The sequence below is a fragment of the Nothobranchius furzeri genome, chromosome 18 (genome assembly GCF_043380555.1).
Source record: "Nothobranchius furzeri strain GRZ-AD chromosome 18, NfurGRZ-RIMD1, whole genome shotgun sequence".
NCBI classification, from domain to species: Eukaryota; Metazoa; Chordata; class Actinopteri; order Cyprinodontiformes; family Nothobranchiidae; genus Nothobranchius; species Nothobranchius furzeri.
The window spans coordinates 25,508,474-25,519,249 of record NC_091758.1 but is presented as its reverse complement, the minus strand read 5'-3'; the positions used below and the strand labels follow the sequence as shown (position 1 = coordinate 25,519,249).

General features: G+C 45.6%; 1 protein-coding gene across 1 annotated transcript; it reads right to left on the bottom strand.

Annotated features, from left to right (window-relative positions):
• Nucleotides 1-601: 601 nt before the first annotated feature.
• LOC139063856 (uncharacterized) lies at nt 602-2,422 on the bottom strand. The gene is given in 2 exon segments (XM_070546765.1): nt 602-1,305; nt 1,307-2,422. Coding segments are annotated over 2 exon segments (870 nt in total). The 5' UTR covers nt 1,514-2,422; the 3' UTR covers nt 602-642.
• Nucleotides 2,423-10,776: the final 8,354 nt, after the last annotated feature.

Genomic DNA, 10,776 nt, shown 5'->3' with positions numbered 1-10,776 from the left:
CTGCTTTAGCCACTCCTCCAGTTTGGGGGTTACTGCCCCGAGTGCCCCGATGACCACGGTCATCACCGATGTCTTCACTTTCCAGGCTGTGTTCAGGGCCTGTTCCTGTGCAAACAAGAGTGGTTTTACAATTTTGCAATCTGGATTAGGAAAACTAAGAATAAGATGTCTGAATGAACTGCAGCTATTAATTGGTAAGGGACTGGTTAATAAGTCTAAATGAAAAATGGTTGCTACTCCTCCTCCTCACCCTGTACTTCGAGCAATATGATGATTTAAATAATTTGAAGGAGTCGACTCATTTAAGCTAACATAGTCCTCTTGCTGCAGCCAGGATTCTGTGAGAGAGAGCAAAGAGATCTGATTATCACAAATCAAGTCATTAACCAACAAAGTCTTAGAAAAAATGGATCTAATGTTCAACAACCCACATTTAATTTTTCTAGTTTTCTGCTCAGTTGAAATTGTTCTAAAACTTATGAGATTTCCATGATTTGCTTTATTAAGCCTGATATTTAATCTGTGTGATTTTGGCCGTGGGCAGGACACTGTCTCTATGGGGTAGTGGGTGGGTAACAGTACAGAAACTGCAGAGGGGTGGGTTAAACTACGACTCTGCTTCCTGGTCTGGACCCTGGGTTGTCATGGAGGACTAATAAAACTGGCCATGTTCCTAGAAAGAAGAGCTGCACCATCCAAAGAGGGATGGATGCCGTCTCTCCGCATCAGACCAGGTTTTCCCCAAAAAGTTTTCCAATTATCAATGTAGCGCACGTTGTTTTCAGGACACCACCTAGACAGCCAGCGGTTGAAGGACAGCATGCGGCTAAACATGTCGTCACTGGTCTGATCAGGCAGGGGGCCAGAGAAAATTACGGAGTCCGACATTGTTTTGGCAAACGTACACACCGAAGCAACATTAATTTTAGTGACCTCCGATTGGCGTAACCGGGTGTCGTTACCGCCAGCGTGAATAACAATCTTACTGTATTTACGCTTTTCCTTAGCCAGTAGTTTCAGATAAGATTCAATGTCGCCCGCTCTGGCCCCAGGTGAACATTTAACTATGGTTGCTGGAGCCTCTAATGCCACATTTCTGATTATGGAGCTGCCAATGATCAGAGTCGGCTTGTCAGTGGGTGCGTCACTGAGCGGGGAAAATCTGTTAGAAACGTGGACGGGTTGGTGGTGGCCCACGGGCTGGGTTCTATGCTTCCTGCGTACCGTCACCCAGCCGGCCTGAGGTCCCGGCTGCTCGGGTTCTGCTGGAGGATCGCCACAGGGTTGAGCTAGTTAGCCCCACGCTAGCTAAGTAGCTACGGCTGTTTACGGGTTGTTCAACAGCTCGGAGCCGGGACTCCAATTCCAACACCCTCGCCTCCAAAGCTACAAAAATGCTACATTTATTACACGTACCATTATCACTAAAGGAGGCAGAGGAGTAACTAAACATCTGAAACAGAGAGCAAGAGATAGGAGATGGAGAAGCAGAGACAGAAGTAGCCATAGCCATGCTGAGGCTAAGCTAACTGGACGAGCAAACTGTTCAACACCAAATAAACTGCGTGCGAACTCAAATGGTTCCCTAAAAGCTAGGTGGAACAACAGAAAATGTGTGTTTTAGTGTGCTTATGTGCTACAATAACTCAGAGATATCCTAGTACAGAGAAATTAAATCAGTTTTAGTGAGCCCCAAACACCAAACAGTTACACGTTGTCATGACTGGGGGAAAGGCGTTTAACCCAAGACATGCAGAATCAGCACGGGAGTCAGAAGGTAAGAAATAAAAGTATTTTATTCACAAACGAGAACTAAAGGAGCACTGGAAAACTAGTGAGTAATGCCGTGGGCGATAAGTCCAAAGTTCTAGCTCAGCGAGCCGTGGAGTGGGGAGCAGAGGTGGATGAGAGTGGAGACCCAGCCGGGCGTGAGGTGAGGCAGCAGAGAGGGGAGATCCAGGAGCTGAGGAGGAGGATGGGGCGTGGAATGAAGATCCGGTGTGGTGAAAATGCTAGGAGGGCAAACAGAACCGGGTTTCAGGAGCAAGTTCAAAATCATAATCCAAATAACTGTCCAAGGTCCAAAATCCAAATAATCCAACACGCGAGAGCAAACTACTAGGAGCAAACGAATACAAGTGGCAGGCGTTACCATAACTGAAGTAATCATCCGGCTTCGAGTGGTGTCTCCATCCTCCTTTCAAACCTGAGGTCCAAATGATTAACTCGGCACAGCTGGTGCCCCTCCGCTCCTCACCGGTGGAACACAGAACCCCAAAGATAGTTAATTGAGGAGGAGGACTCACCTGACCCGAGACCGATGACACACATAGTGCAACACTGAAAACAGGAAATGCCTTACCGTCAGGTGCAGCCAATCAGCCCACAGTCCTGGATGTAACTGATCAAATTATATCTAACATGAGTGATGTGGCTCATGAGTTGTACAAACTCTGAGTTTGATAAAGTGAAGAACTGCAATTTGCAGAGGTTTATAGCAGGCGCGGTGCCAGATTTTCATTTGTGGGTGGGCCACGGTAATTCTGGACGGACCTTAATAAGCATTGACTTAAGTGAAGCAGGCAGGTCGCGCTAGAAAATTTCATTTAAAAAGACGTCATAAATTTTTTCCCCCCGTCACTTTTATTTCTAAAATATGAAGTAAAAACTCCCAATTTAATTTTCATTCATTTTTCATTTATAGGCACCAGAATGCATTACCTGCACTTCCAATATTTACCTCTCAACGTAGGACTCTTTCATAAGGGTACATGCACACCAGTAGTTTTTACGGTTATTCATGGGGCAAAATCGCCGACATTTTTGGAGAAAAAAAAATCCATCTTCCAGTAAAAGCAAAGCATCCAGCCCACCTCTCCAAATGCGTAACATGTGCATCACAGCCGCTAGACGCGCCAGACAAGAGCAGAGCAAATAGAGAAAGAATAGAGGATAATTCTGTCTGGATGTGGATGGAGATTACATTTTACAGCAGCCTGATCATCATTTAAATACGTAAACCATCACCTGTCTTCTAGTCCACGCTATCAGCATTATTTTAATTGGTGTGTGTGTGTGTGTGTGTGTGTTTTCCACTTCAAACACTGGTCTAACCAACCAGACCAGCGTGTCCAGTAACATAATGTTACAATTGAACTGTTTCACTTCATGTAGGCTAAAGAAACATTTCACCTGCCGTGGCCCGACCACTTCTGCTCCACATAAACTTTGTGCGTGATCAAATGTCTCTACAGGTGCTTTCTGAGCTGAAGAGGCTATTCTGTCTCAGACTGGATGCGTCATGCGTCTCCATATTGGAGACGGGAACAAGCAATATTCAGCCAAAGTTTCATAATCAGCGAACATTTTTCCAAGTGACACGTCCCTCAGAGAGACCGGCTTTCCAGACCGCTTCAGTGGGAGGAAATCTTACCGCATGCGCCGTGGTTCTGCACTGCGCTGCGAACCCCTCTACAGATCTTCAGCTCACTGTCCACCGTGTGCGCTCCGATCCGCGCTGAGCACAGTGTCCAGTATAAAGCTCTGATGTTCTGATGGAAATCTTTTCTGGATTGATTTAGTTACCTCGGCGATGTGCGTAACAATTAAAATGTCAGCTCATCTGTGTGCGCATCAGTGTGCGTCTGGGTAATTATTTCAAAACAACCAACATCCTTGAGTTTATCCGTCAAAATAAACAGTCAAATGGAAACATCTGTAACCTGCCATTTAATTGTTTTGCCTTCCTGTGAAGATTGTTGCAAAGAGAAACAATTAAACTTGATTAACCCCAGAGCCGTGCGCACTGCGCTGTACTCCTGACTGTAAATGAGGGGGAAACAATTTAATCGGATCCTTTTCTTTTCAACATGGTTTAATGTAAAGTTTCATTCAGTACAAACTTTAGTTACACCAATCTAACGAGACAGAGCCTGGATTTGTATTCTGAACACTTTAAACATGTTTAAAACGGAGACATGAGTGACGCGTCTAAAATTCGCACCTGCTCCGCTGTTATGGAAATTAAACTAACAAGATGAATAGCATGACATTATTTTAGGCACAGACAACATCCCCCACACTTTTGAAAATCTTGCAATGCGCCTGATCTTGACAACTAAAAATGTATCCTGGCACAGAAGTTATTTTTAAACCTGCCCATTTATTTACAGACATGATCTGGTGGCATTTGGGATGCAAACCCAATCCACAGATAGGCCAACCCACAACCCGCAGAACTTTCAGGTTCTGCTGCCAACAAAACAATAAAAGACAGCTTAAGAACACGTGAAATGGTTTTCTGTCTCCACTCTGATTGGTCAAAGAATTTCATTTTTCTTGGGAAAGATCTTATAGATAATACAAATCTCGATTGTTAGGTTGGTGCCATTCATTCAGTTGTAACAAGTGTTCAAAAGGTGTGGAGTTTAACAAACTCATTAAACAGTTCAAATCATCACAGAGTTTTACTCCCCACACAGGTTTAACCACTGCGGGAATACTTCGCAATTTACGATAAAAGGCCTAGTTTAATGTTTCCACACACACACATATGAGCTCTGAGGGTGGTGCAGAAGACTTTTCCTAAATCTCATAAAATAGGCAGCCAAATAAACAACACTGAACCAAAGCACAAACAAACAGATTCCTAAATAGGAAGGAATTAAGGAAACCAAGCTAGTGACTGCAACCAAAAGGGGAAAGCATTACACCACCCGCCTGAACCCTGAGAGGGTGTCTTTCTGCATCTGAGAGTGTTTATGGACTGGCTGTGGAAGTCGTTATGGAACGTTTGAGTACACTTGCTCTGATAGCAAAGGTTCTGGGTCCACCCAAACCTCCTAACGTAGGTGGTCTGGGGCCGGAGGAAGATGAGGGACATAAAGAAGAAGGGGAAAAGTGAGAGAACCAGAAGGTTCCACCCTTCTACTATTTTACTCTGCTGCACATGTGGTCGTAAGAAAGGGAGGAAAAAACATCATAAAGTTATAATTATCCACATGAATGCAACCCAATTTTTGGAAAACTACACACACACACACACACACACGCACACACACACGCACACACACACGCACACACACACAAGCCCAATAAAATAAATGTCACGAGTGGCTGTGTTGTTGTGTCCTATGATGGTCCAAAGTACATTTACGAAATGAAGGCTGTAATATAAAATGTATTTCATATTTCTCTCAAACTCAAATGAGACTCAACACCGGAGAACCCATTAATTTCCGACCCAAGGTGTCCGTGGAAGAAAGGTCGGACTAAAGTTCTGGACCTTTGAGAAAACCCTGTTATTTCTGATGTCGCAGGGTGGAGGCAGACGATGTGCAGCACACTGCTCCAACGCGAGCAGCAGCCATTTCACGAGCGGTTACAATCTGTTAACTATTGCATGCCCACAACTGGTTTGTATCAGCTGAGTTTACTTAACAGTGTGTTTCACCTCAGGACATTTGCAGGAATAACCAAATAAACCTTTCAAGGCAGGAATGTTCCCTGGAGCTACCAGGTTCAAAGTGAGACCCACGGCGGCCCCAGAACAGCTCACTGTTAGTGCCCTTTATCCAGGGTGGACATGTTTTACTGATCGCTACGGCATGGTAGCATAATGGGGAGCAGGAAGTACATTTAGCATCGAAAGAGGTGCATGACTGTGGTGGTATAAAGGGAGATAAGCCTCATGGAGGTGGTGATGGAAGCGGGAAAACTTCAGCTAGCAGCAGCCATCACTCCTAATGCTTCGCTCCGAAGAGCACACCAAGAATTAAACATCGTCTCTCAGATGTTCCACTTCCTCTTGTAAATCGCAGGAATTCTTTCATGTTACAAGTGCTTTTGTTTTATGGCCACGGCACAGGAGAGTGGCTCCGCAGAGAGCCCCACAGCTCACAAATTTCTCCAGTCACCCCAGCATTCGAGACCAGTGTGTGTGTGTGTGTGTGTGTGTGTGTGTGTGTGTGTGTGTGTGTATGTGAATGCACTGAAGGTGTAAAGGGGAAAAAAGAAAAAAGGGAGGAGGAGGTGAGTGTGTGGGCATAATTCTTCCTTGCTGGCTGCTCCATTCATCACTTTGTTTTCCCAGCTGCAGACTTAACCACAATGTGGTGGATCCCGTTTGAAAAGTCAACATGATAAGAATTCCTGGATTGAAGTGGCATGGCCCACACTTCCTTGGCACATGGATGGCTTCCTCCCAAACCTGGTTGTGCGGTAACGTGGTGCTATGACACAAGTCTGAGGTTTTCTCCCCAAACACACCATGCCCCGCCTGAGTGTCCAGCATCAAACTGTGATGTCACAGAGCCCTGCTTGGCCTTGGCGAGCCATCATCTGCGTCACACGCTCCAACATGAAGCTGGTCATGCTGCAATCGCAAGACAGAAACACTGTTATAGTTTCGATTTCTCACCTCCAAAGCATCTCAGATTCCACCAGGACAACATTTAAACTATAAATAACCTCAGCCAAGGGACAATCTGACCTCTAGGGGGACAGTGGAATAACCAAAACAAACAACATGTTTGCTATCAAAATACAAACTGTGGCACAAATTTGAGACTCAGTTTAATGATTCACGTATATTTTGGGTTGTATTTATTCCATTTCTAAAATTACCTTTTTATGTTTTCAATTCAGCTTATGTATATAGCGCCAAATCACAACAAGCGTTGTCTCAAAGTAAACATTCCAATAAAGTTCAGGTCATTAAGGCATTCACTAAAAAGTTTCCTATATAAGGAACCCAGCAGGTTGCATCGAGTCACTGACTAGTGTCAGAGTCTTTACAGCAATCTTCATACTAAGCAAGCATGTAGCAACAGTGGAGAGGAAAACTCTCTTTTAACAGTAAGAAACCTCCAGCGGATCCTGGCTAAGAATAAGCAGCCATCCGCCACGACTCACTGGGGATCGAGATGACAGAGCAGACACACACACACACACACACACACACACACACACACACACACACACACACACACACACACACACACACACACACACACACACACACACACACGCACACGCACACGCACACGCACACAAGCCCTTTTCAGACAGACATTCTGGAACATTTACGGACAATTCAATCAGGTTTTTAACCGGAACTGTGTTTTCAGACACACCACTTTTGTACCGGAACTTGTCCTTTCGGCTGCGTTCACCCAGCAGGGAAAAGTTCCAGATGTCTGACCGCGGCGGGGGGTGGGGAATCGGACTTATGTTAAGAAGAAGAAGAAGAAGAAAATATCATTTCTATAGCGCCTCTCAAGATAAAAATCACGAGGCGCTTAAGCATAATTCTGCGCACACGAAGACGCATAAGAGACCTGGATGATGAAGCTCAATGGTTAAAGGAATCACTGAAGCGGTGTGAAGCGCTCCGTCGCGCGTCTAGATGGTACCGTAGGAGGCGAGCTGCCGTGGTTCGCCGCATGCTACAGCAGCGGGCTATATAGGTGCGCACAGCGTCCCCCGGTCCCCTCCTCCTCCCCCTCCCTCTTGTCCGGAACTCTACCTCCCCAGTCTGAAGCAGCCACCCTGTCCGTAACAAGTCCGGACCTGTTACTAGGGGCTTCATCCGGATAATTTCCGGAACACGTTATCCAGATGTTTGTATTCAGACACAAAGGTCTTACGGACAGATTCCGTTACATTTCCATTTTTCATGGCCTGTCTGAAGGGGGCTACATAGATACTAACAACATTTAAACCAAGTTGGGTTTTTGTGGCTACACTGTGATCTCTGAGTAGATATTCAATTTAGTGAGAGAAAAACTTTGTCTTCATTTGACTGAACCTTTAATTAAAGCTTGGGGCACAAGAAGAAGAAGAAGTAAAGATCATTTCTATAGTGCTTCTCAAGATAAAAATCACGAGGCGCTGCACAAAAACAAAAAATGTAAAAATATAAAAAAGAATTTAGAAAATGGTTAAAAATATATCTAAAATGAGCAAAAATAGGCAATTGTGATTAAAAAATGTAAAGAAAGAGAGAGAGTGAATAGGAAAGAGGGAAATCAGTGGATCCTGAGGAAGGTGGAATAGGTGGGGAGAGCAGAATAAAGAGAGAGTGGTGAAGAAGGTCATACAAAAGCCAGTTTGAACAACTGAGTCTTCAGCTGCTTTTTAAAGGAGACTACTGAGTCCACTGATCTCAGACTCAGGGGGAGAGAGTTCCAGAGTCTGGAGGCCACAGCAGCAAATTATCAGTCACCTTTGGTCTTTAGCCTGGTGCGCTGCACAACCAGTAGGCTTTGATCACTGGACCTCAGGGACCTGCTGGGGGTGTAGGAACTAAGAAGATCACCAATGTAAGATGGTGCTTGTCCATGTAAGGCCCTATAGACCAGAACCAGGATCTTGAAATGAACCCTTGAGTTGACTGGCAGCCAGTGAAGCTGAAGGAGAAGTAGGGTGATGTGGGTGTATTTGGAGGACTTGGTCAGAAGCTGAGCACAGGCATTCTGAACCACCTGTAGACGGTTCAGGAAGGTTCTGCTCAGACACGTGAAAAGAGAGTTACAGTAGTCTAAGCGTGAGGAGATGAAGGTGTGGATAACTGTCTCAAGTTCAGAGCGGGACATAATGGGACTCAGCTTAGCAATGTTCCTGTGATGGAAGAAGGAAGAGCGAACAAGAGAACTGACATGAGAATCCAGGGTGAGAGCTGGGTCAAAGGTCACGCCAAGATTCCTGACGGAAGGTTTGGTGTGAGAAGCAAGCTGACCAAGAGAGTCTCTGACTTTGGGAACCAGCTTGTCTGGGGCACAGATGAGGATCAGAATGACTATCTTCATTCAGCTGTAGAAAGCTCCCAGCCATCCAGGTTTTGATAGAGTCTAAGCAGGTGTGTAACAGCTGCAGCTTAGACATCTCATGGGGCTTAAAGGAGATGTACAGTTGGATGTCATCTGCGTAAAGATGGTAGGAGATTCCTTTGAAGGAGCTCAGGATGTGCTGAAGAGGAAGCAGATAGAGGAGGAAGACCAGAGGCCCCAGCACAGAACCTCGTGGGACACCATGGGTAAGGGAGGTGGTGGAGGACCTAAAGTTGGAGACGGCCACAGAAAAGGAGCGCTCAGAGAGATAAGAGGAGAACCACTCCAGAGCAGTTCCTGATAGGCCTACCCAGTCTCTCAGCCTCTCCAGTAGCAGGTGATGGTCAACAGTGTCAAAGGCTGCAGTCAGGTCCAGCAGGACCAGAACAGAACAGTCCCCTGCATCACTGTGAGTCAGAAGGTCATTAGAGACCCTAAGAAGAGCTGTTTCAGTAGAATGAGCTGTACGAAAACCTGACTGGAAGCCATCATAGATGTTTTGTTCATCAAGAGCAGCTGTGAGTTGTTTAGCCACAACCTTTTCCAAGATCTTGGAGATGAACGGAAGTTTAGAGATGGTCTGAAGCTGCTATGGAAAGAGGCCTCAAGACTCGTTTTTTTTAAGAAGGGGGTGGATTACAGCGTTCTTAACGTAAGCAGGGACCTGACCAGAAACCAGAGAAGCATTAATAATGGAGAGCACGTTGGGACCGATGGACTGAAAAGCACTTTTAAACAAAGATGAGGGTAAGATGTCGAGGGGGCATGCAGAGGTCTTCATAGAGTTAACTAGTTTGGTTAACTCAGGCCAAAGAAGCAGGAGCAAAGCTATCTAGGATGATGGGCCTGGTTGGAGTCGGGAGAGGCAACGATAAGGCTGAAGGAGAGATGCTAGATCTTACCTTATTGACTTTGTCCACAAAGAAAGACAGAAAGTTCTCACAGTCTGCAACAGAGTGGATGAAGGCTGTAGGAGAGGCAGGAGAGACGATGCTGCTGATGGTGTTAAACAACACCTTGGAGTTCCCTTTGCTCTGGGACACCAGGTTGGAAAAATAGGAAACTCTCGCGTCTGTGACTGCAGAGTTAAAGGAAGTCAGAAGATCCTTTAGGTGCAGCAGATGGACGTGGAGATAAGTTTTCTTCCACAAGCGCTCAGTTTTTCTGCATTGGCGCTTCAGGCTGCAAAGGCTGTCATTAAACCAGGGAGTAGGGTTCACTGCAGGAACTGATCTGGTTCTGACAGGACAGATATTGTCCAGAATGGAGAGGCAGTGTTCGTTAAACTGAGAAGTTAAGGAATCTGAGTCGTTATCAGAAGAACAGGGTGGATCAAAAGCAGCAGAAAAATTGCTAGCTATGCTCTCATTAAGAAAACGAGAACTAACCAGACGGCGAGCAGGAGGTGGGGACGCAGAAACTGACAAGTTAAACAAAATACAATGGTGATCTGAAATATAAACGTCCTCAGGACAAACACTGTCAGCATTTAGACCCAGGGTAAAAACAAGGTCTAGAGTGTGTCCCCTGGTGTGTGTGGGGCCAGAAACATGCTGGGTAAAGCTGAAGGAGTCCATAAGGCTGGAGAAATTCATGGCAAAGTGGTCTGAGGGATCATCAATGTGGATGTTAAAGTAACAAACAATCACCAGTCTGCACAGCTTCACAGTGGAGGATAGAAAGTCACTAAACTCCTGAAGGAAAGAACTGTTTGGACCAGGTGGACGATAGACCACAGCACAGTAGAATGGGTCCTTACGCCCGACTTTAATCAGCTGCAGTTCAAAGGAAGCAAAGTGACCAGAGGTTGTAGAGCTACATGGAAGATGGTCTCTGAAAACAACAGCTAGGCCTCCACCACGACCAGAACCCCGGGGCTGGCTAAGAAAAGAATAACCACTCGGGCAGAGTTCAATCAGACCAGAATAATCAGATGTTTGCTGCCAAA